The sequence below is a fragment of the Hemitrygon akajei genome, chromosome 12 (genome assembly GCF_048418815.1).
Source record: "Hemitrygon akajei chromosome 12, sHemAka1.3, whole genome shotgun sequence".
NCBI classification, from domain to species: domain Eukaryota; kingdom Metazoa; phylum Chordata; class Chondrichthyes; order Myliobatiformes; family Dasyatidae; genus Hemitrygon; species Hemitrygon akajei.
In genome coordinates, this window is record NC_133135.1 from 6,902,655 (window position 1) to 6,926,244 (window position 23,590).

The following is a 23,590-nucleotide window of genomic DNA, read 5'->3' on the forward strand; positions in this document are numbered from 1 at the left end:
TTAATGTAGATAATGGAACATTTAATAAACATGAGAGTTTTCAACTCTTGTCTGGCTGCAGAGATTTCACAATGTCAGTTTGTTGTATTGACAAAGAAAGATAAATCCCCTTTCGAAAATTCCTCATTGTTTCCTCAGAATCCTTATTTCCAAGGTGGAGACACAATTATGTGGGTGAAATTTTTAATTTATATTTTTATTTAGAGATACAGCACAGAACAGGACCTTCGAGCTGTGCCTCCCAGCAACCCGCCGGTTTAACCCCAGCCTAAATGCAGCACAATTTACACTGACCAATTCACCCCCTAACTGGTACATCTTTGTACTGTGGGAGCAAATCATGGGAAGAAACGCACAAACCTGCTTACAGATGACGTTTGAATTGAACTCCGACGACCTGAGCTGTAATAGTGTTGCACTAACTGCTATGCTACCGTGGCATTACCAAAGTAAATGCAGAGTTATGGCTAGCAATGGTCCTCAAAGCCTAACGGAGAGGAATATCTCATTATTGATCCCCTTCTGGCTTTGATCCTCTGATTGCGTAGCTTCAGTGCTTTACAGCGCCAGCTGTAAGACTGGGTTTTGATACGTGTCACTACTTGTAAGGAGATTGCATCCTCCCCCACGACTCAACCGGGTGCTCCAGTCTCTTTTCACATTCCAAAGAAGTACAGGTTAGTGTTAGTGGGCATGCTACTGTACAATGTACTGTGTATGTAATCAAAATGGCTTCTTTGGTTTGCTAGAGTAGGTCCCAGGTGCGAGGACGTGGAGGTCGGAGGCAAGCGAGGAGGGATCGAATGGTTCGATGGTTGAGCTCCAACGATGTGCACTAAACTGACTGAACTTTGATAAGTTGGCACCTTTTGCTTTATTTTCTTATCCTTCATATATACTGTATTGCATAGTACTCTTTTAGTTTTAGTAAAATCTTTAAAGTGTATTCCGTAACTGTATCTGGTGTGAGTTTGATATTGTGTGTACGCGCCGCATAAACTTGATTCTCACAGCACCTGCGTGTACAGGAGGTGGGGTTGGTGTGTGACTGGATCTCCTTTTCCCCTAGACGTATACCAGCCTGTTGGGTAGTGTTACACTATGTTGGTGCTGGAAGCATGGTGACACCTGAGGGCTTCCCCCCGTATGATCCTATCCTTGCTTTGATTTGACCCAAACGACACATTTCACTGTAGTCTCGATACTAATGACAAATAAGGCTAATTTTAACATCTTTCTTTATTATATACACACACACACACACACACAGAATGCTGGAGGAACTCAGCAGGTCAGGCAGCATTACGGAGAGGAATAATCAGTCAACTCTTCAAGCTGAGACATTTTTTCAGGACTCCACCCAGTCCTGATGAAGGGTCTCAGCGCAAAACTTCAACTGCTTCTTCATTTCCTCCAGTATTTTGGGTACATTCAACATCACTCTGGATTTCCAGCATCTGCAGAATCCCTAGTACCCTCCCATCCATTCTGCTCTCCAATGTCCGCTTGCTGAAGGAATCAGGCCTGCGGTCCTCTGAGTCCTCTCATGCCAGTGGCCGGAGGTGGGGACAGCGTAAGCAGCGTGCGAGGAAGCGGAAGTGAGGCGGGTAGGCTGGAGACCGTGCCAGGAAAAAAGCAAGCCCTAGCCGGCTGGCTCTCCTGTCCATACTTCTCTCAAATGGACATTAAATTGACTACATCTGGGGCAACGAAATACTCGGGAGTACAGAAATGGACGGAATCCCGGACGCTGCCATTCAGCTGATTATTTATGTAACAGATTTCCCCCCAAGCCATCGGACTACCAACCTACTGACCTCTGTTGTGCCTACTGTCTTGTTTATTATTGATTGTAATGCCTGCTCTGTTCTGTGTACTTTATGCAGTCCTGGGTAGGTCTGTAGTCTAGTGTAGTTCTTGTGTTGGTTTACGTAGTTCAGTGTAGTTTTTGTATTGTTCATGTAAGCACCATGGTCCTGAAATGTCTCATTTTTACTGTGTACTACACCAGCAGATATGGTCGAAAGGACAATAAAAAGCAACTTGAACTTGAACTTGACTTATACTGACTCATTAAGTATTAAAAGTTTGTAATAAGCCTAGGAAATCCTGCAAATACTCAGCTGGTCAGGCAGCAGCTGTGGAGAGAGTTCCACGTTGCAGCTCAATAACTTACTCCCAGGAACCAGAACCTTTCATTCACTGTTTCCATCTCCACAGACACTGCCTGATCTGCTGAATTTCCTCTGCAATTTCAGTTTCTCAGCATCTGCAGAATCATGCCTCTGTATACAAGACCATGTTGGTGGATGGCAAAGGCTGCCCAGGATTCAATATATTTTCACATTCACCAAGCATTTGTCACATCAAGGAACAAGGTACCATTGTAGTGTCGCACTCTCTCAGCAACATACATAAAATGCTGGATGAACTCAACAGGAGAGGCTGCATCTGTGAAGAGGAATAAACTGTTGACGTTTTAGGAGGCCCTTCATCAGGTGTGGAAAGGAAGAGTGAAGAAGATAGAATAAGAAAGTGGAGGGAGGTGAGAAGGTGATAGGTGAGACCAGGTGAGTGGATGAGGGAATAGGTAGAAAACATAAAGGACTGAAGAAGTAGGAATCTGATTGGAACAGAATGGACCATAACAGAAAGGGAAGGAGGAAGGGAACCAGAGAGAAGATGGGCAGGAGAGAAGAGAAGGGGTGAAGGGAACCAGAATGGAGGACGGAGAAATAGAGAAGAGGGGAGGGGAAGTAATTACTGGAAGTTGGGGAAAACAACATTCCTGCCAACAAGTTGGAGGCTATCCAGATGGCATACAAGGAAATGCAGCATGTCCCGATAACCCTCACCAATTTTTCTCGATGCTCAAAACAAAGCATCCTATCCAGATGCATCACAGTTCGGTATAACTGCTCTGCCTGAGACAGTAAGATATCTCAGAAAGTTGCAAAGGCCGTCCAGTCTGTCATGGAAACTAGCTCGTGAGAAGCTAGCCATCAGTAGCTTACACCACAAACGACAGGTTGCTGCAGCTACTGTGCTATACAAAATGCACACCAGCCACAGCCCTCAGACCTTCGCACCATGCTGCCTTCATATTATGAGAGACAGCACACCACACGATCAAGTTTATCTATGCCTGCTCTTGCTGTTTCTATGCCTGATACGAGAAACAACACACTTCCTTCACTGTGCTACCAGAATTTGGAACAGCCTTCCAGATGCTGTGGTCGGAAACATCTGTGACGATGGGGTCCAAGCCTTCAAGAGTCGAGTGTACAAACACCTCTCATCTCTGGGAGGGAAGTCACATCCTTCTTGATAAGCTATCATGAAGGGGACCGGGATGGCAATGCTTGGTTGTTGGCAGGTAGGGTTAATACCTGACTTTCAAGAGCACTCGTGAGTTTGTTCCGGCAGGACTTAGTCCTTAAACTGCTGAAGAACAGTGCAGAAAGAACGGGTGCCGTTTTCTCCCAGTAGGGATTAGTTTTTAGTTCCAAGTGCTCCTGTCCTGTTTTGTCACCCTGTAACCTTATCCTTCAAACTCTCTGAATTATGGAGGACAGCATGTGTATGTTTCCAGCAGACTTTATCATGACTCCAGTATTCCTACTATTTTTTAATGGTTCTTAATTGTACATATGATTTTTTTAATGTTCTATCCCTGAGCAGTAGTGAACCATCTGATTGGCCTATCAGAATTCTCTTTGGGAATGAGTTGACTTGATCAGCATTTCTGATCGGGCTATTGTTCACGATCAGAGCTGGATTAATCTAGCAGCAAAGGTTGCATATGCTACGGGCCCTGCATTTGAGAGCTCCGCAATAAATGCTTGCAAGCTGCAGTCTGGTGAAATCGATGGCACCTCACTATTCTCACGACGATCTGGCAATGCTGTTTTCATGTCGGGGGAGCTGCATGCTGTGTGTGTGTGTGCAGGCGTGCATTGGCTCCTTGCTGTGTCGTGGTGACCTTTGTGCTATCTCCCACGCTCCCAAGCCGCCGCAGCGCGCGCTGTAACGCTGTTACAGCCCTTGCTGCAGTGAGCCTGCGACAAGGGATGTGCGACTCAACAGTTTTATGTGACCCAGTTCATGATTCCTCTTTTCCCCCCCCCTGATTTTAGGTAGTCTGAACCAGCTCAGGAACATACAAGATTGGATTAGACCGTGAGTTTCAACCTGTATCTCCCAATTGAAATGAGTTTCAATAAGCAACTAAAGAGATAATTTTCAGAACACTGTTCCTAGTTGGTTACTGAGTGCATGTGGTCCACACGCACTCATAGCCACAACAGCCACATAAATATGTTATTGTTCACTAGTCTTTGTTGATACTACTACTTAGCTTTTGTAACATAAACTATGTTTTTAAATGCGTACTTCATTAATCTTTTTTCATGGTAGTGATAAAACTGTTGGCTCTCCTCATAATGGAAATTACTTGGGGTTGTTAGATCTACTGGCCAGGTTTGACCCTTTTCTGGCAGAGCATACAAATGCTCATGCAAACAAAGGAAGGGGACAGGAATCATACCTGTCTAAAACAACATGTGAGGAATTCATCAGTCTGATTGGATCCAGCATACTGGATCACATTATCGGTGAAGTGAAGAAATATAAGTATTATTCTGTTTCATTGGATTCTACTCCAGATGTATCTAATGTGGACCAGCTGACTTTGACTTTGCGCTGTGTTTTGCCGTCTGGACCAGTTGAAAGATTTGTGAAGTTTTTGGATGTGGAAGGTCATAGTGCTGAACAGCTTGCTCAAAGTTTACTTGACTTTTTAAAGGAAAATGACATTGATATAAAAGACTGCCGTGGTCAAAGTTATGAAAATGCCAGCAACATGAGTGGCAAGTACAGTGGCTTACAAACACAAACTAAAGAGCTGAATGAGTTTGCGGATTACATTCCATGTTTTGCACAGTCACTAAATTTGGTTGGAAAATGTGCTGCTGAATGTTGTCAAGAAGCATTAATTTTCTTTCAATTTGTAGACAGCCTGCACACATTTTTTTCTGCTTCTACTTATCGGTGGGATCTCCTTTCTGCTGCATTATCTGATGTTGGTGCTCATTTGCCCGTTGTGAAAAGAATGTCAGGTACCAGGTGGTCAGCTCGTGCAGATGCAACAAAAGCACTCTTACACAGCTTTTCTGCAATAAAACAAGTCTTGGATGACATTTCAAATAACAATGATCAGAAGGCACAATGTTGACAACAGGCTTGTGGACTACTTTCAACCATGAGGAAGTTGGAAAAAGGAATAATGGTCATATTGTGGGATTAAGTATTACAGCATTTTCAAATGACCAGTGCTTCTTTGCAATCTTCTGGCCAAGACTTGAACTCAGCTTGTGCACCCTATGAATCCTTGCATGGATATATTCCAGCTATGCGGTCTCCTTTTTCAGACATTGAGCAAAAAGCCAACAATCTGACTAAGTGTGAAGATTATCAACAGCAAACTCAAAGAAAACACAAGCAAAATCACGCGTATGATAATTTCAGTGGTTCCAGCACTCTTGATCTACTTGTTGAATCTCAAACACTTTCTCAGAAGTTTAAAAGCCAAACATTTCTTGCCATTATTGACAGCTTGCTTTCTGCCCTGTCAAAAAGGCAGAAAGCTTATCTAAAGGTGAATGGTGTTCTTGGATTCCTTCATCAATTTCAGTCATTTACACCTGAAGAGATTGTAAAGAGGTTATCAAACCTTATTAAATCATATCCAAAGATCTGGAAGAAAGTCTTGATGAAGAATTTTTGCAGTTTATTGACTGTTGAAAACTGATCTTGCTTCTCATATTGGCATCAAACAAGACTTTGTGGAGTTACAGTTGTACCATTTGATAACTGACAATTCTTTGGAGTCATGTTTTCCAAATGTAGAAAATGCCTTGCGCATCTGTTTATCACTCATGGTTACCAACTGCAGTGGAGGACGCTCATTTTCAAAACTGAAAAGGATTAAAAATGAACTACGGAGCACCATGGGTCAAAATAGATTGAACAAACTCACGCTAATGAGCATTGAACATGAACTTCTGCGTGAAATAGACATTTCCAGTATCAACAAATTTGCTCATGCTAAATCTAGAAAATGTAACTTTTAATTTGTAGTTTTGTTACTTCTGACACTTGAAATTGATACCTACATGTAAATAATACTATTACTGAAGTGTCTGACATTTGTTGTATTATCTGTCTGTATAGCAAATGAAAAAATTGAATTACTTTACTATGCAAGTAAATAATTTATGTTTTAATACTTACGTGCATTTTTTAAATTTAGGGCCCCTTTATAACATATGCTACAGGCCCTGCACTAGCTTAATCCGGCCCAGTTCACGTCTGCACTTACTTTAAAAAAAAACAGCCTCCTTCTTCACTGACTCCATCTACACTTCCCACTACCTTGAAAGGGTCTTGGCCCGAAACAGCAACAGTTTATTCCCTTTAACTCAGCCTGACCTGCTGAGCTCCTCCACCATTTTCTGTGTGTTGTTCAGGATTTCCAGCATCTACAGATTGCTTGTTTATGACTGAACAATCTAAGCAGGTAACCTAATCTAAATAAGGGGCTTTCCAGTTGTTTTTCCTATATAGAGAGGACGTGGAGATGTTTCTAGTTAACATTTTCTTTTCCTTCCCTTCTTTACATCTACATAGCTAGGACAGTAGAGATGCCAGGCAGGATAGATGAATGCGGGATGTTCGAAGGCAGGGAGACCTCCAGTGTCCTTGATGACCTCAATGGCGAGGTGCATCAGGCTGCAGTTTCTAACAATCCGCATTAAGGAGTTGGAGCTGGAACTGGATGAACTCTGGATCATTCAGGAGGCTGATAGATAGGACATATAGTTACACCCAAGGTGCAGGACACAGGAAACTGGTTTAGTCAGGAAGGGGAAAGGGTTTAGGGAGCCAATGCAGAGTACCCCTGTGGCCATCCCCCTCAACAACAGGTATATCATTTTGGATACTGAGGGGGTGAAGTCATGAAGTTGCTCTATCAAATAATGAGGAGAATCCTAATGAATTCTATAGATATGTTAAGATTAAAAGGATTGCAAGGGACAAAATTGGTCCTCTGGAAGACCAGAATGGTAATCTGTGTGTGCAGTCAAAACAGATGGGGGAGATCTTAAATGAATTATTTACTCAGGAGATGGACAGAGTCTACAGAAGTAAGGCAAAGAATCATCAACTTCACAGGCCTGTACACATTACAGAGGAGGAGGTGTTTGCTACCCTGAGGCAAATCAGGGTGGATAAATCCCCAGGGCCTGACAAAGTATTCTCTCAGACTCTATAGGAGGCAAGTGCAGAAATTGTTGGGGCCCTAGCAGAGATATTTAAATCATCCTTAGCGATGGGAGGTACCAGAGGATTGGAGGATAGCCAATGTTTTTCCACTATTTAAAAAAGGATCGAAACAGAAACCAGTAAATTATAGGCTGGTGAGTCTGACATCAGTCGTAGGAAAGTTATTGAAAAGTATTCTATGGGACTAGAAATATAAGTATTTGGCTAGACATACACTGATTAAGGATAGTCAGCAATGGTAGGTCATGTCTAACCAATCTTATATAGTTTTTCGAGGAAGTTACCAGGAAAGTAGATAAAGGCAGTGGATGTTGTCTACATGGACGTTAGTAAGAGATTTGACAAGGTCCTGCATGGAAAGCCGGTCAAAAATTTCAGTCGCTTGGCATTCAGGATAAGGTAGTAAATTGGATTAGACATTGGCTTTGTGAGAGAAGCCAGTGACTGGCGGTACAGGGTTGCCTCTCTGACTGGAGGCTTGTAACTAGTGCAGTGCCTCAGGGATCAGTACTGGGTTCTTTGTTGTTTGGCATCTATATCTATGATGTGGATGATAATGTGATTAACTGGATCAGCAAATTTGCAAATGAAACCAAGATTGTGGGTACAGTGATCAGTGAGAAAGGCTATCATGGCTTGCAGAAGGATCTGCATCAGCTGGAAAAATGGAAGAGGGAATTTAATGCGAACAAGTATGAGGTTTTGCACATCGGTAGGACCAGCCAGGGTAGGTATTACACAGTGAATGGTCAGGCAACTGAGAAGTGTGGTAGAACAAGGAGACCTGGAAATACAGTACCATAATTCATTGAAAGGTATCACGGGTAAATAGGGTTGTAATGAAAGCTTTTGGAACATTGACCTTCATAAATCAAAGTACTGTATACAGGAGATGGGATGTTATGTTGAAGCTGTATAGGACATTGATGAGGCCTAATTTGGAGTATTGTGTGCAGTTTTGGTCACCTACCTGCAGGAAAAATGTAACCATATAACATATAACATATAACAATCACAGCACGGAAACAGGCCATTCCGGCCCTCCTAGTCCGTGCCGAACTCTTAATCTCACCTAGTCCCACCTACCCGCACTCAGCCCATAACCCTCCACTCCTTTCCTATCCATATACCTATCCAATTTTACCTTAAATGACACAACTGATCTGGCCTCTACTACTTCTACAGGAAGCTCATTCCACACAGCTATCACTCTCTGAGTAAAGAAATACCCCCTCGTGTTTCCCTTAAACTTTTGCCCCCTAACTCTCAAATCATGTCCTCTCGTTTGAATCTCCCCTACTCTCAATGGAAACAGCCTATTCACGTCAACTCTATCTATCCCTCTCAACATTTTAAATACCTCGATCAAATCCCCCCTCAACCTTCTACGCTCCAATGAATAGAGACCTAACTTGTTCAACCTTTCTCTGTAACTTAAGTGCTGAAACCCTGGTAACATCCTAGTAAATCGTCTCTGCACTCTCTCTAATTTATTGATATCTTTCCTATAATTCGGTGACCAGAACTGTACACAATATTCCAAATTTGGCCTTACCAATGCCTTGTACAATTTTAACATTACATCCCAACTTCTGTACTCAATGCTCTGATTTATAAAGGCCAGCGTTCCAAAAGCCTTCTTCACCACCCTATCTACATGAGACTCCACCTTCAGGGAACTATGCACTGTTATTCCTAGATCTCTCTGTTCCACTGCATTCCTCAATGCCCTACCATTTACCCTGTATGTTCTATTTGGATTATTCCTGCCAAAATGTAGAACCTCACACTTCTCAGCATTAAACTCCATCTGCCAACGTTCAGCCCATTCTTCTAACCGGCATAAATCTCCCTGCAAGCTTTGAAAACCCACCTCATTATCCACAACACCTCCTACCTTAGTATCATCAGCATACTTACTAATCCAATTTACCACCCCATCATCCAGATCATTTATGTATATTACAAACAACATTGGGCCCAAAACAGATCCCTGAGGCACCCCGCTAGTCACCGGCCTCCATCCCGATAAACAATTATCCACCACTACTCTCTGGCATCTCCCATCTAGCCACTGTTGAATCCATTTTATTACTCCAGCACTAATACCTAACGACTGAACCTTCTTAACTAACCTTCCATGTGGAACCTTGTCAAAGGCCTTGCTGAAGTCCATATAGACTACATCCACTGCCTTACCCTCGTCAACATTCCTCGTAACTACTTCAAAAAATTCAATAAGGTTTGTCAAACATGACCTTCCACGCACAAATCCATGCTGGCTACTCCTAATCAGATCCTGTCTATCCAGATAATTATAAATACTATCTCTAAGAATACTTTCCATTAATTTACCCACCACTGATGTCAAACTGACAGGTCTATAATTGCCAGGCTTACTTCTAGAACCCTTTTTAAACAATGGAACCACATGAGCAATACGCCAATCCTCCGGCACAATCCCTGTTTCTAATGACATCTGAAAGATCTCCGTCAGAGCTCCTGCTATCTCTACACAAACTTCCCTCAAGGTCCTGGGGAATATCCGGTCAGGACCCGGAGATTTATCCACTTTTAAATTTCTTAAAAGCGCCAGTACTTCCACCTCTTTAATTGTCATAGGTTCCATAACTTCCTTACTTGTTTCCCACACCTTACACCATTCGATATCCTTCTCCTTAGTGAATACCGAAGAGAAGAAATCGTTCAAAATCTCTCCCATCTCCCTCGGCTCCACACATAGCTGACCACCCTGATTCTCTAAGGGACCAATTTTATCCCTCACTATCCTCTTGCTTTTAATATAACTGTAGAAGCCTTTCGGATTTACTTCCACCTTATTTGCCAAACCAAACTCGTAACTTCTTTTAGCTTTTCTAATCTCTTTCTTAAGTTTCCTTTTACATTCTTTATATTCCTCGAGCAATTCCTTTACTCCATGCTGCCTATATCTATTGTAGACATCCCTCTTTTTTCGAACCAAGTTTCTAATATCCCTTGAAAACCATGGCGCTTTCAAACCTTTAATCTTTCCTTTCAACCGAACAGGAACATAAAGATTCTGTACCCTCATAATTTCACCCTTAAATGACCTCCATTTCTCTATTACATCCTTCCCATAAAACAACTTGACCCATTCCACTCTCTCTAAATCCCTGCGCATCTCCTCAAAGTTAGCCTTTCTCCAATCAAAAATCTCAACTCTAGGTCCAGTCCTGTCCTTCTCCATAATTATATTGAAGCTAATGCTATTGTGATCACTGGACCCGAAGTGCTCCCCAACACATACATCTGTCAGCTGACCTATCGCATTCCCTAACAGGAGATCCAACACTGCCCCATCTCTAGTCGGTACTTCTATGTATTGTTGCAAAAAGCTATCCTGCACACATTTCACAAACTCTAAACCATCCAGCCCTTTTACAGAATGAGCTTCCCAATCTATGTGTGGAAAATTAAAATCTCCCACAATCACCACCTTGTGTTTACTACAAATATCTGCTATCTCCTTACACATTTGCTCTTCCAACTCACGCTCCCCATTAGGTGGCCTATAATACACTCCTATCAGTGTTACTACACCTTTCCCATTCCTCAATTCCACCCAAATAGCCTCCCTAGAGGAGCTCTGTAATCTATCCTTCCAAAGCACCGCCATAAGATTTTCTCGGACAAGCAATGCAACACCTCCTCCTCTGGCCCCTCCTACTCTATCACACCTGAAGCAACTAAATCCAGGAATATTTAGTTGCCAATCACACCCTTCCTGCAACCATGTTTCACTAATAGCTACAACATCATAATTCCATGTATCAATCCACACTTTAAGCTCATCCACCTTTCTTACAATGCTCCTAGCATTAAATAAGGTTGAACGAGTACAGAGAAAATTCACAAGGATATTGCTGGGACTGGAAGACCTGAGTTATAAGGGAAGATTGAATAGGTTAGGACTGTATTATTTAGAATGTAGAAGATTGAGAGAAGGTTTGATAGAGGTATACAGAATTATGAGGGGTATAGAGAGGGTAAATGGACGTCGGCTTTTTCCACTGAGGTTGTTTGAACTACAACTGGATGTCATGGATTAAGGGTGAAAGGTTAAAAGTTTAAGGGGAACAGGAGGGAAAACTTCTTCACTCAGAGTATCGTGAGATTGTGAAATGAGCTGCCAGTACAAGTGGTCTATGAGAACTTGATTTCAACATTTGGATAGTAAGGATATGGAGGGCTAAGGTCCCGGTGTAGTCAAGGGGAGTAGGCAGTTTAAATGTTTTTGGCATGAACTAGATAGGCCAAAGGATCTACTTCAGTGTAGTACTATTCTATGACTCTAAATTTGGTCATCTAGGACCAGCTGGCACAGCCTCAGAGTAGAAGTACACCCCTTTAGAACAGAAATGAAGATGAATTTCTTTATCCAGAAGATGGTGAATCTGTAGAATTTGTTGCCATAGACAGATATGGAGGCCAAGGCACTGGGTATATTTAAAGCAGAGGCTGATAGGTTCTTGGTTAGTAAGGGTGTCAAAAGTTACGAGGAGAAGGCAAAAGAATGGGGTTTAGAGGGAAAATATACAAGTCATGATGGAATGGTAGAGCAGACTTGATGGGCTGAATGGTTTTATGGTGCTTCAATGTCTATGGATATTTGCCCCCCTCCTTTCAGATGCAACCCACCCCCAAAAGGATCTCAATGGTCCAAATGCCAAAGAATTACTTTGTTTATCGAAATATGTCACACTGAACTTCCTATGATCCGGATACTCAAGAAAACCTCTTTTTCATAGAAACCTTGAATCTGTTCCAATACACAAGAGACAGGAAAGATTCCCAGTTGTTTTATTAAGATGTTTTGAAAAAGACCAGAACCTGCGACCAAAAATAACTAAAATAAATACTTGAAGTGACAGCAAACTTTCTCTCTCACTCCAAAATGTAGGTTTATGAAGAAAATATTGTGCTCACCCTCACAACCATTGATCGGTATAGCACAGAAACAAGCCCTTCAGCCTATCCTTGCCCATACTAAACCACCAATTCTGTCCAGTTGCATCCGACTACATACCCCTACCATCCACGTACCTGTCTACATTTCTCTTAAATGTTGAAATCAAGCTCGCATGCATTACTTGTGCCGGCAACTCGTTCCACACTCTCACCACCCAGTGAGTGAAGAAGTTTCCCCTCATGTTCACCTTAAACTTTTCACCTTTCACCCTTAACCCATAACCACTGATTATAGTCCCACCCAACTTCAGTGGAAAAAGCATGCTTGTATTTACCCTATACCCTCATAATTTTGTACACCTCTTTCAAATCTCCTTTCGATCTTCTATGTTCTGAGCAGTACAGACCTAACCTATTCAATCTTTCCCTATAACTCAGGTCCTCCAGACCCGGCAATGTCATTGTAAATCTTCTCTGAACTCTTCCAACCTTATTTACACCTTATCTGTAGTTAGGTGACCAAAACTGCACACAATACTCCAAATTAGGCCTCACCAATGTCTTATACAACTTCAACATAATCTCCTGTACACAATACTTTGATTTATGAAGGCCAACGTGCCAAACGATTTCTTTACAACCCTATCTACCACTTTCAGTGAATGATGAACCTGTATTACCAGACTTTTTTGTTCTACCGCACTCCTCAGTGCCCTATTGTGTAAGACCTATCCTGGTCGGTCCTACTGAAGTGCAATACTTCGAATTTATCTGGATTAAATTCTATCTGCCATTTCTCAAGTGCCTGTCCAGGGACGGGTAGCACCTCTGGTGAAGAGGCTTGTCGTGTCCATTCTGGGGCAGCTCACTCACCTTTGGTCCCCACCGGACACTCAGCTCTCACCTGTGGTTCCAAGTTGCTGTTTCCATGAGACAGCGGCCACACCCCAATACACCGCTTCAACAGTCTTGACGAGGGTAGCCGATGGGCCTCAAACCTCGGTGAGATAGGGGCATACTCATGCTAGCATGGGAAATCAGCTCCGGTGGACTGGGCAGATGAGATCCAACGGCCAGGAAGACGGCTCAGCACTGCTCCATGGAGAGTGACATGGCACAGAAAGTTATGGTCGTCCATATCTGCTCGTACCACTAGATAAAGACTTCTGAGATCAAAGGAGTAGAATGGCTTTTCCACAAAAACACTCCCACACAGGTTTGCTGCACTCATCGGATATAACAGACAACCAATCTTCTGCCAGTACGTGATCCATACCACCCGGCAGCCTTTCAACTTGTGTACAATACAACCTGCCTCACGCAGTTCCCTTGAACTTTCCCTCTCTCACCTTAACTGCATGTGCTCTGGTACTTGCCATTTCTACCCCGAGGAAGAGATTCTGACTAACTACCCTATGTATACCTAACTTAATCTTATAAACACTCTTCCTCCCTCCCCCCCCACCCACACCAACCACCTCACAGAAAGATCCTCTCCACTCCGAGAGGATATGCATAAGACCATATGTACACTGTATACAACCTTGAGATTCAGCTTGCAGGCAGCCACAAAACAAGAGAAACACAAAAGAACCCAAAAACCCCCACACAACAAAGACAGTCAAACACCCAGTTCAGTGACGAAGCAAGTAAACCTCATGGACTAGTGATCTGAACAGTTTCCAATTGCGCAAGTAATAGGAAAAGAAAGTAAACAAAACACACGGAACATGAATGGCAGAATCCCGAACCCGAGTCCACAGCTATGGAGCCAGTTCAACACAGAGGTGAGTGAAGTGAACGGCAGGGTCCCCAAACGTGAGCCCACAGCTGTTCAGCGCTAAGGTGAGTGAACAGCAGCATCCTCGAACGTGAATCCACTGCTCAGCGCTGACGTGAATGAAGCCTTCCAGGAGCCCAATGGCTGCAGGGCACCAATTGCTCTTGAACCTGGCAGCATTAGACCCAAGGCTCCTGTACCCCACTCCATTAGCCTTGTTGGGTTTCTGCAAATTTTCTGATCCTTATGGATTTTCCGGGGAACGGCTGAGGAGTTTTATTGTTAATGATTGTTTATTTCAAAGTTTAACCAAATACTAAACAAAGTGAAAAGCCAAGTAACAAAGTAGAGATTCAATGAAAAGCAAAGATGGAGAAGGCAAAAAGAACGAAAAGATGGCGCCTCTGAAAAATCCAACACCTTTATACTCAAGACCACAGAAAATGCATTGGACAATAAGAGAAATGATGGGTGCAGAATTACGTCTCATGGGTAATGTGTGAACGCTTAGCCAATGAAAAATGTGAATGGTGATAAACCATTATGAAGATACTATACCATTTTCTGCTTGTAAATGCAGACAAACCACCACTTACTGAGTGGAGAGGAATCTGAAAACACACTCAACGATTCAGGAACAGCTTCTTCCCATCGCTATCAGACTTCTGAATGGACAAAGAACTCATGAACACTACCTCACTATTTTTTTCTCTTTTTGCATTACAGTCTTTTGCACATTGGTGTTGCTCATTCTTTTATTTAGGAATAGATTATTTTTTGTAAATTCTATTGTATTTCTTTTTTTTCTTGTGAATGCCTGTGAGAAAATGATTCTCAAGATAGTATATGGTAATGTGTGTACTTTACAGACTTTGAACTTTGAGTGGGGCTTGGGGCTGCTGGATGATGTATGCCCTGGACCCGGAGGAGAATTCCCTGTAGATGCAGCAGAGTCAGATGGTGAGCTGTCGATGGACGGGGGAGGAAGAGAAGATTTTTGAGGGTGAAGAACAGGGGAGGGGACTGTCTGCAGGAGGAAGTGATGGGGAGATGGACTGCATGTGGGTAGTGGATAGAGAGGTAGCTGCCTCTGAGTGACATGAAAGGTGAGGGAGCAGGCTGCAGGGTTCAACGTTCAAAATAAATTTATTATCGTTTGTTCAAAAATTACAGATTATGACTAAACTACAACCTTAGTCTTACATTAATTCATCTAATATCTTATAGAAAGAATTTTTAAAAGCAGTGGTTTCCAACAGGCACATTCAGGATGCAATAGTTCTAAGTCAAGGGAAGGGAGGTAATGTGCAAGCGCTGATAGTTGGAAGATTGTCCTAAAGCCACCTCCATGACTGAGGTGAGCCCTGATACACACTGAACTGAACCTGGTGACCAAAAGGGCAACCTCCATTCGTCTTGGGTTTCAAGAGTCATGTCAACAACAACAGCTGCCACCAAAAGATTAAAAAAAAAGGTCTTGCTGCTTAATTGCAATTTTATCCAAACAGCTTCCTTGCTAATTCATTAGAAACAACACGAGAATCCGGGGAAGGAAATGGCAAGCAGATGGTAGGGTTCAGTAGTACAATAAAAATAAACAGGAGAGATGTCAATGAAAAATTCTGAATGCATTATTCAAACACATCTTCGGTTATCAGTACACCAACGCAACTAACAGGTTTACAAACCTGTTGCTTGAGCATCTGTTCACTGACAATAAACCCAACTGTCCTCCCTACGTGGAAGGCATGACCGTGGCTTTTTTTCATTACGAGTCCAAAAAGATTTGGTGTGTCACCAAAGACCACTAAATTTCTACAGATGTACCATGGAGAACATTCTGACTGGTAGCATCACTGTCTGGTACAGAGGGGCCACTGACCAGGATCGGGAAAAGATGCAGAGGGTTGCAAACTCAGTCAGTTACATCATGGGCACTGGCCTCCCCAGCATCAAGGACATCTTCAAAGGGTGACCTCAAGAAGGTGGCATCACTCACTCAGGACAGGCCCTCTTGTCATCACAATCATCAGGGAGAAGGTACAGGTCTGAAGACACTCAATACTTTTAGGAAAAGTTCCTCCCCTCCGCCATCAGATTTCTGAACAGACAATGAACACCACCTCACTATTTTGCTCTCTTTACTGCACTAGTTGTTTTGTTTACATGTACTTACTGTGATTTATAGTGATTTTATTGTGTTCTTGCTGCAAAACAACACATTTCACAAAAATGGTTGTGATAAAAATACTGATTCTGAAGAAGGGCCCCAAATGTCAACTATTTTATCAATTCCATCAATGCTGCCTGACCTGCTGAGTTCCTCCAGTATTTTGCACATGTTGCTCTGGATTTCCAGCATCTGTAGAATCTCTTGTGTTTAAACTTCAAAAGTTTGAAGTACATTTATTATCAAAATGCATACTTTATACAACTTTGAGATTTGTCTCCTTACAGGCAACCATGAAACAAAGAAACACAACAGAACCCACTTAGAACAAAAGAAGACTGCCAAACGCCCAATGTTTAGAAAAAAAACATTAGGGGCAAAGTTAAAAATGGCACCGGAGAGCAACATCTCCCAGCTCATCAGCAAAACAGTTCACTTCTTCCTTTTCCAATGTTTCTATTTCTAAAGTGACTGGGGTCCTGTCAGGTCTTTGATCCACAGCGGTTCTGCATGGCAGCCCTCCCGTTCTTAAGCTCATCTATCAGACACATTTTTGTTATGTTCAGGTTCGGCCTGAAGCCGGGTGCCTTTGGGGTGCAGCCTTGCATGGCCCTGTGATCACAAATTCTTGCTGGTGTCGCAAACTGAAGCGCTTCAGGAGCAGGAACATCGAAGACAGCGAGAGTGGCTGTCACAGGCCTCTGTACTTGATGAGCAATTGCTTTCTCTTTCTCTCTCACACTGTTGAATGAGAGTTTGGTGCCGATTCTCAAGCTGGGGAACTTCAAATAAAAAAATGAAGCTTCAGATTGACTGTAACATCGAAACCTGGTTGTCCGTGGAAGGAGTAATATCTGTCTCGTGAGAGCAGGGAGAGGCTGTTGAAATATTGGAGTGAACATTATTTTTCTGTCATTCATTCTTTAGATTTTTCCTTCTGTTTCAAGGATGGCTGAAGAGAGTAAGAATTCCGGGTTGTATATTGTAGATATTAAATGGAACCATTGAAAATAACAAAGCAATAAAGGTAAAGCAAATAACATTCAGAACTGAAGTTCACAATGCCAGGCATTTCTGCAACCAATTCAGAAGCCCACATAAACTGACTAAGAAGGCCTTGGTCCAGCAGAGAGTCAAGCAAACTCCGCAAGCAGCGAGTCAAACTGGCCCATCTCTCACCTCTGACCGCGACACCCCCACCATTTCAATCTGGTCTGGCATTTAAATCATGCAAACCTCAGGTCATTCCTCATCCTCGGTCTCTGACGCCCCAACAAGGCCAATACCTGACCTTACCAATCTGGCTCGGCTCTCAGATCGATCAAACCTCGGATTGCTCCTCTCCTTGGCTCTGCCGCATCGAATTGCCTCCAAGTCCACTCCAGCCACTTGGTTATGATTCTACAGCCTACAGACTCACTTTCAATGACTCTTTACAACTCATGTTCTCAGTATTGTTTCCTAATTTGCAGTTTGTCTTCTTTTGCACACTGGCTGTTTGTCAGACTTTGTCCATGTATATAGTTTTTGTAAATACTATTCCTGAAAGAAAACGAACCTCAAGGCAGCAGATGGTAATATATATGTACTTTGATTATAAATTTATTTTGAATATTGAACTGTGCCCTGCAGCCTGCTCCCTCACCTTTCATGTCACTCAAAGGCAGCTACCTCTCTACCCACTACCCACATGCAGTCCATCTCCCCATCACTTCCTCCTGCAGACGGTCCCATCACCTCCCCTGTTCTTCACCCTCAAGAATCTTCTCTTCCTCCCCCGTCCATCGACAGCTCACCATCTGACTCTGCTGCATCTACAGGGAATTCTCCTCCGGGTCCAGGGCATACATCACCCAGCAGCCCCAAGCCCCACTCAAAGTTCAAAGTCTGTAAAGTACACACGTTACCATATACTATTTTGAGAATCATTTTCGCGCAGGCATTCACAAGAAAAAAAAGAAATACAATAGAATTTACAAAAAATAATCTATTCCCAAATAAAATGAACAACACCAATGAGCAAAAGACTGTAATGCAAAAAGAGAAAAGAATAGTGAGGTAGTGTTCATGAGTTCTTTGTCCATTCATTGCCTGATGGTGGAGGGGAAGAAGCTGCTCCTGAATCATTGAGTGTGTTTTCAGATTCCTTCCTGACAGTAGCAATGAGAAGAGGGCACATTCTGGCTGATGGGAGTCCTTAATGATGGATGTTGCCTTTTTGAGAGCTGCTGCTGCTCAGTTAACAAATTTCACGTCACATGCCAGCGATAATAAACCTGATTCTGATTCACCAAAGCTCTACCGACCTATACCATTTGTCACCTAGGCATGACCTCATTGATCCCCGACCCCAGAGCACTTTGACCCCTGCCACGTCCCTGGGCCAGGATCTTGATGTCACTGAACCCCTGATCCTTTTGAACACTTTACTCCATTATGCTTGTCCGTGACCTCTGATCCTAATGACCCCTTTGACCAATGAAACCTAATGACCCCTGATCCATTTGACCCCGTTACTCCCCCTATGCTGAATCCCTACCGTAATGACCGTTTGATCCATAATCCGAATGACCCAGATCCCCTGGACCCCTGACCACCTCCTCACCTTGCGCTGGGCCCGCCGCCACCTCTGGTACATCAGCTGGCGCCGCTGCTTGTTCTTGATCTCGGACACGCTGAAGTGGGCGGGGAACTGCGGCTCGGCCGAGGACGAGGCCGGAGCCGGGTCAGGGGACGCGGCCGAGGCCGGGGACGGTCCCCCTGCCTCCACCCGCCGCCGTTTCTCCCCTCGCTCTTTCGGCCCCATCGTCCCGCCGCGCCGGCTCGTGGCCACTCTCCGTGCGCACCCGCTTCCGCTTCCGCTTCCGCGGGCGAGCGGGTGACGTCAACGCTCCGCTCTGCCGCGCCACCTGGCGGCGCTCCGGCTGGGCCTAGAGCGCAGGCGCAGAACTCCTCAGCGACGACAACGTGCACTTATAAATAAGTTTGTATATACTCACACTTCTGTATGCACACACACACCAAAAAGACTTTGTACCTCAAAGACTGAATCTAATCCCTGTCGACCTCTGACTAATAGCTTTTTGATTGGAAGGAAATTCGTGCTACCATGCGAAAGGTGTAAAGAAAAAATGTCAGTCCCGAACGAAAGGCAAAGAGTTGATGGGCTGAACGGCCTGACTGTGCTCCTGTATCTGATGGAATCGTGGAACAGGTTCTGTCATCACAGAGGTACAGCATGGTACCAAGTCACTGACTCTGAGCACTCATTGCAGGGAGGTGGCACCCACCCCCCAACCCCATATCCCCCTCACGTCGACCTCCAAGGGTGTATGTATACAGGACATTTGATTATGAAAGAACACAACAATTTATTCAATCACATGTTGAAACTATTTGCACACACATTGTCTTATGCAGAAAATGTGACATTAAAATATGTTCTATTATGTTATCATGAAGTCATTTTTTTATTCTATTACAACTTTAAGCAAGTCTACAGGGAGTTTGGCCTCATCACGTAGGACATCAATAGAGTAGCTCCTTAGCAGCTAGCCAGCTGATTTAAATAACGTTAGGTATGCTAAAGAAAGAATGACACCTGTTAAACTCACCTCAACATGTCTTTTACAGTAACAACACCGCAGGCAAGAGAAAAGTCACTGTTTCAAACAGTGCAGCGAGCAACACTGTCATTATTTTTTACCCCTATTAGGCAGGGGTACACTTTAGTGTAGTCTGGGGTGAAGAACGTTTTATATCTCTCTTTTTTTGGAACACTCTGCCATGGCGGGGGGTGGGGGTGGGGGGGGGGGAGAGAGAGAGAGAGAGAGAGAGAGAGAGAGAGAGGGAGAGTATCAGAAAACTGATAGGTCTACTTAGCACAAAGGGAGACCAATCAGGATTCATTCTCATTCATTCTTTCTCTCTCTCTCTCTCTCTCTCTCTCCCTCTTCCCCCCCTCTTCCTCTTCCTCTCCTCCTCCCTCTCTCTCCCTCTCACTCACTCTCAAAAAAATACATTTCCAGGATATTGTATATAATTTGTAGATGTCAGGGAGCCACTATCAATATGCGGGAGACTCCCAGAACTTCTGGGAGAGGTGGGATGTCTGCTAATCCCACCCAGACTTGATGGGCTGAATGGCCTAATTCTATTTCTATATCTTATGCATTGCAGATGCTGGAAATTTGGAGCAATACACACAAAACCCTGGAGGAACTAAGATGGCCAGACTTAATTTATTTATTTAGAAATACAGGCCCTTCCAGTCCAACAAGCCACACCACCCAGCAGCCCACCTAGCCTAATCAGAGGACAATTTAAAATGACCAATTAACCGACTCCCCCACATGTCTTTGGACAGCGGGGCACCCAGAGGAAACATACATCCTCTTTACAAGCGGAGCAGGAATTGAACTCTGAACTCTGGAACACCACGAGCTGCAATAGTGTCACACTAACCACTATGCTACCGTGGCAACCAACATCTGTGGAGGGAAGTGAACTGTCTATATTTTCTGCAGAGGTAGCCCTGATGAAGGGTCTCGGCCCGAAATGTCAACTGTTCATTTCCCTCCATAGGTGCTACCTGACCCACTGAGTTCCTCCAGAAAAGTACAGCACAGAAACAGGTCCTTCGGCCCATCTAGTCCATGCTGAAACTGCCTACTCCAATTGACCTATACCTGGACCATAGCCCTCCATATCCCTCCATATCCCTCCCTATCATCCATGTACCTATCCAAACTCTGTTTAAATGTTGAAAGGAGGCTCACATGCACCGCTTGCATTTGTTCCACTCTCTCACGACCCTTTGAGTGAAGAAGTTTCCCCTCATGTTCCCCTTAAACTTTTCACCTTTCACTCTTAACCCATGAGTTCTAGTTATTGATTCCACCTGACCTCAGGAACACTCTTCAATGAGGGTGACAAAGCTGACTGTGGAAATTATAAAGACATCTCCCTCCTTATGAGAGGCACTGATAGGGTGGATAGCCAGTGCCTGTTTCCCAGGGCACCAATAGCAAACACTAGAGGGCATATGTACAAAGTTAAGGGAGGGAAGTTTAGGGGAGACATCAGGGGTAAGTTTTTTTACACAGAGGGTTGTGGGTGCCTGGAATAACTTGCCAGGGATGGTGATGGAGGCTAAAACATTAGGGGGATTTAAGAGCCTCTTGGACAGGCACATAGAGGGATAAGGGGTAGTGTGGGTTTAGTACTTTTTTAAAGGAATATATGGGTTGGCACAACATGGAGGGCCGAAGGGCCTGTACTGTGCTGTAGTGTCGTGTCTCTCTACAACAGGAAAGGTACGCACCTGAATTTTATAGACCTCCTGTCTAAGTCTCAGTGTGGCTTCAGTCCAGCCAGAGGAACATCTGACGTGATTTTTACAGCAGGTCAATTGCAGGAGACAGCTCAGAAACAAGATCTCCTACTTTATATGACCTTCAGAGACATTACAAGAACTTTTGGCTCTGTAAATCATCCTGTCCTTTGGTAGATACAGTCCAAAATCAGGTGTCTGTAGAAATACTTCAAGATCCTGCAGCTCTTACCTAATGTTATACGTGCAACAGTCATCAGTAACAGCAGCTCTGAAACAGCACCTTATAAGTTTGAGACCAGGGTCAAACAGGGGTGCATCATTGCCCCAACTCTGTCGTTTTCATTGCAACCATTCATTACATCACAGACGAAGATGTCCCACAAGGAGTCCAGCTTCTCTGTTGGACAGATAGGATGCTCTTTAACTTTAACAGGTTCAAGGCAAAGAGCAAGGTGTCAACTACTTCCATCATAGAGCTCCAATATGCAGATGACAATGCCATCCTAGCTCACTCTGAGGAGGATCTGCAGTGCATAATAGATGCTTTTGCCAGATCATATAAGCTCCTGGGGCTTGATCTAAACATCAGGAAAACCCAAAAACGGCACCAACCTGCTCCAGATCAAGCTCCTAACCCTAACCCTAATCCTCCAACCGTCCCTCTGAAGAACACTGATCATTTCCCATATCTTGGCAGCCTTCTTTCTTCAAAAGCCAACATTGACCTTGAAATAAATTGCAGAATAGGTTGTGTGAGTGAAGCTTTTGCCATGCTGAGAAAGAGAGTTTTTGAAGATTGGGATGTCAATGTCAATACTGAGCTTCTGGCCTATAAAGCTATAGTCCTCCCCTCCTTGCTATATGGAGCAGAGTCTTGGACAATATACAGCAGGCATATAAAATCCCTAAAAATTTACATCACAGCTGCCTCCGGCGTACTAACTCCAGCATCCTGGAGGAAGCTAACATTAAAACCACAGCCACAATTGTGACTCAACACCAATTGCGATGGGTCAGCCATGTCGTCGATATGCCTGACTCCCGCCTCCCTAAACATCTCATCTTTGGCCAACTCAAGGATGCAAAGCACACCCCCGGAGGGCAGAGAAAGCGGTTCAAGGAGACTGTCAAGGCCCACCTGAGGAAGTGCCACATCGGATGGGAGAAATTAATACAGGGTAGGGAAAGCTGGGGAAGGACTGTCGATGAGGGCATTGCACAGCTCGAAGAATACCCCACCGTCCCACTGAGAGTAAGCAGCCTCAACATAAGGAGAGATGGGGAAAGGCCCAACCAGCCACATCCACCACCACCTCAACGACCAACACTGCAACAGGACTCATGGATCACGGATCAGCCTCGTCAGTCAATCGAATTCAAGTTCTTAATTAGAACGAGACCTTCATCTTTGTTAAAATTCTTTTCCTCTAGTTTTATTTCAATGGCTTCCTTTAGCAGGCAGTCCCAAAAGACATTGGCGCAGCACTGTAGTTTTGTGCCGTCGAAGTCAATCCTATGGCCATTGCAAATGCAATGTTTTGCTACCGTCAATTTCTCTGAGTGACCCAAACGGGTATACCTCCTGTGCTTCTTGATTCGGGTTTTACAGCGCGTCCCACCTGGCCGATATACGCTGCTCCGCATTCACAGGGAATCCTGTAAATGCCAGCTGTCCTGAGTCCCGGATCATCTTACGGTATTTTCTCAGGATCCTGGCGATCCTTCCAGAAGCTGTGGAAATATAGGGAAGACAGGCCGTAGCTATGAGTTCCTCCTCTTTGTTAGGTTTCCTGGTTTTTTTGCTTCCTTCTACTTCTGAAGAACTGTGCAAAAACTATTTCAGACCCAGAGAGTGTCTACGAGGAAATAAGACAATTACACACAACATTCCTAGAGAGTGGCTACAGGGTGAAGGAAGTCATTTGGGCCCTAGCATATTTCTACAGGTGTGCCGTGGAGCCCATTCTGATGAGTTGCATCACTGTCTGGTACGGAGGGGCCACTATGCAGA

General features: G+C 43.9%; 1 protein-coding gene across 1 annotated transcript in view; it reads right to left on the reverse strand.

Moving 5' to 3' along the window:
* Window positions 1–19,115, reverse strand: part of rpf1 (ribosome production factor 1 homolog) — a 43,739-nt gene extending 24,624 nt beyond the window's left edge. The window contains exon 1 of the mRNA XM_073062531.1: window positions 18,850–19,115. Within this exon, the coding sequence (XP_072918632.1) occupies window positions 18,850–19,050 (201 nt within the window). The 5' untranslated portion in view covers window positions 19,051–19,115. The remainder of the gene's footprint in view (window positions 1–18,849) is intronic.
* Between the last annotated feature and the right edge of the window lie 4,475 nt (window positions 19,116–23,590).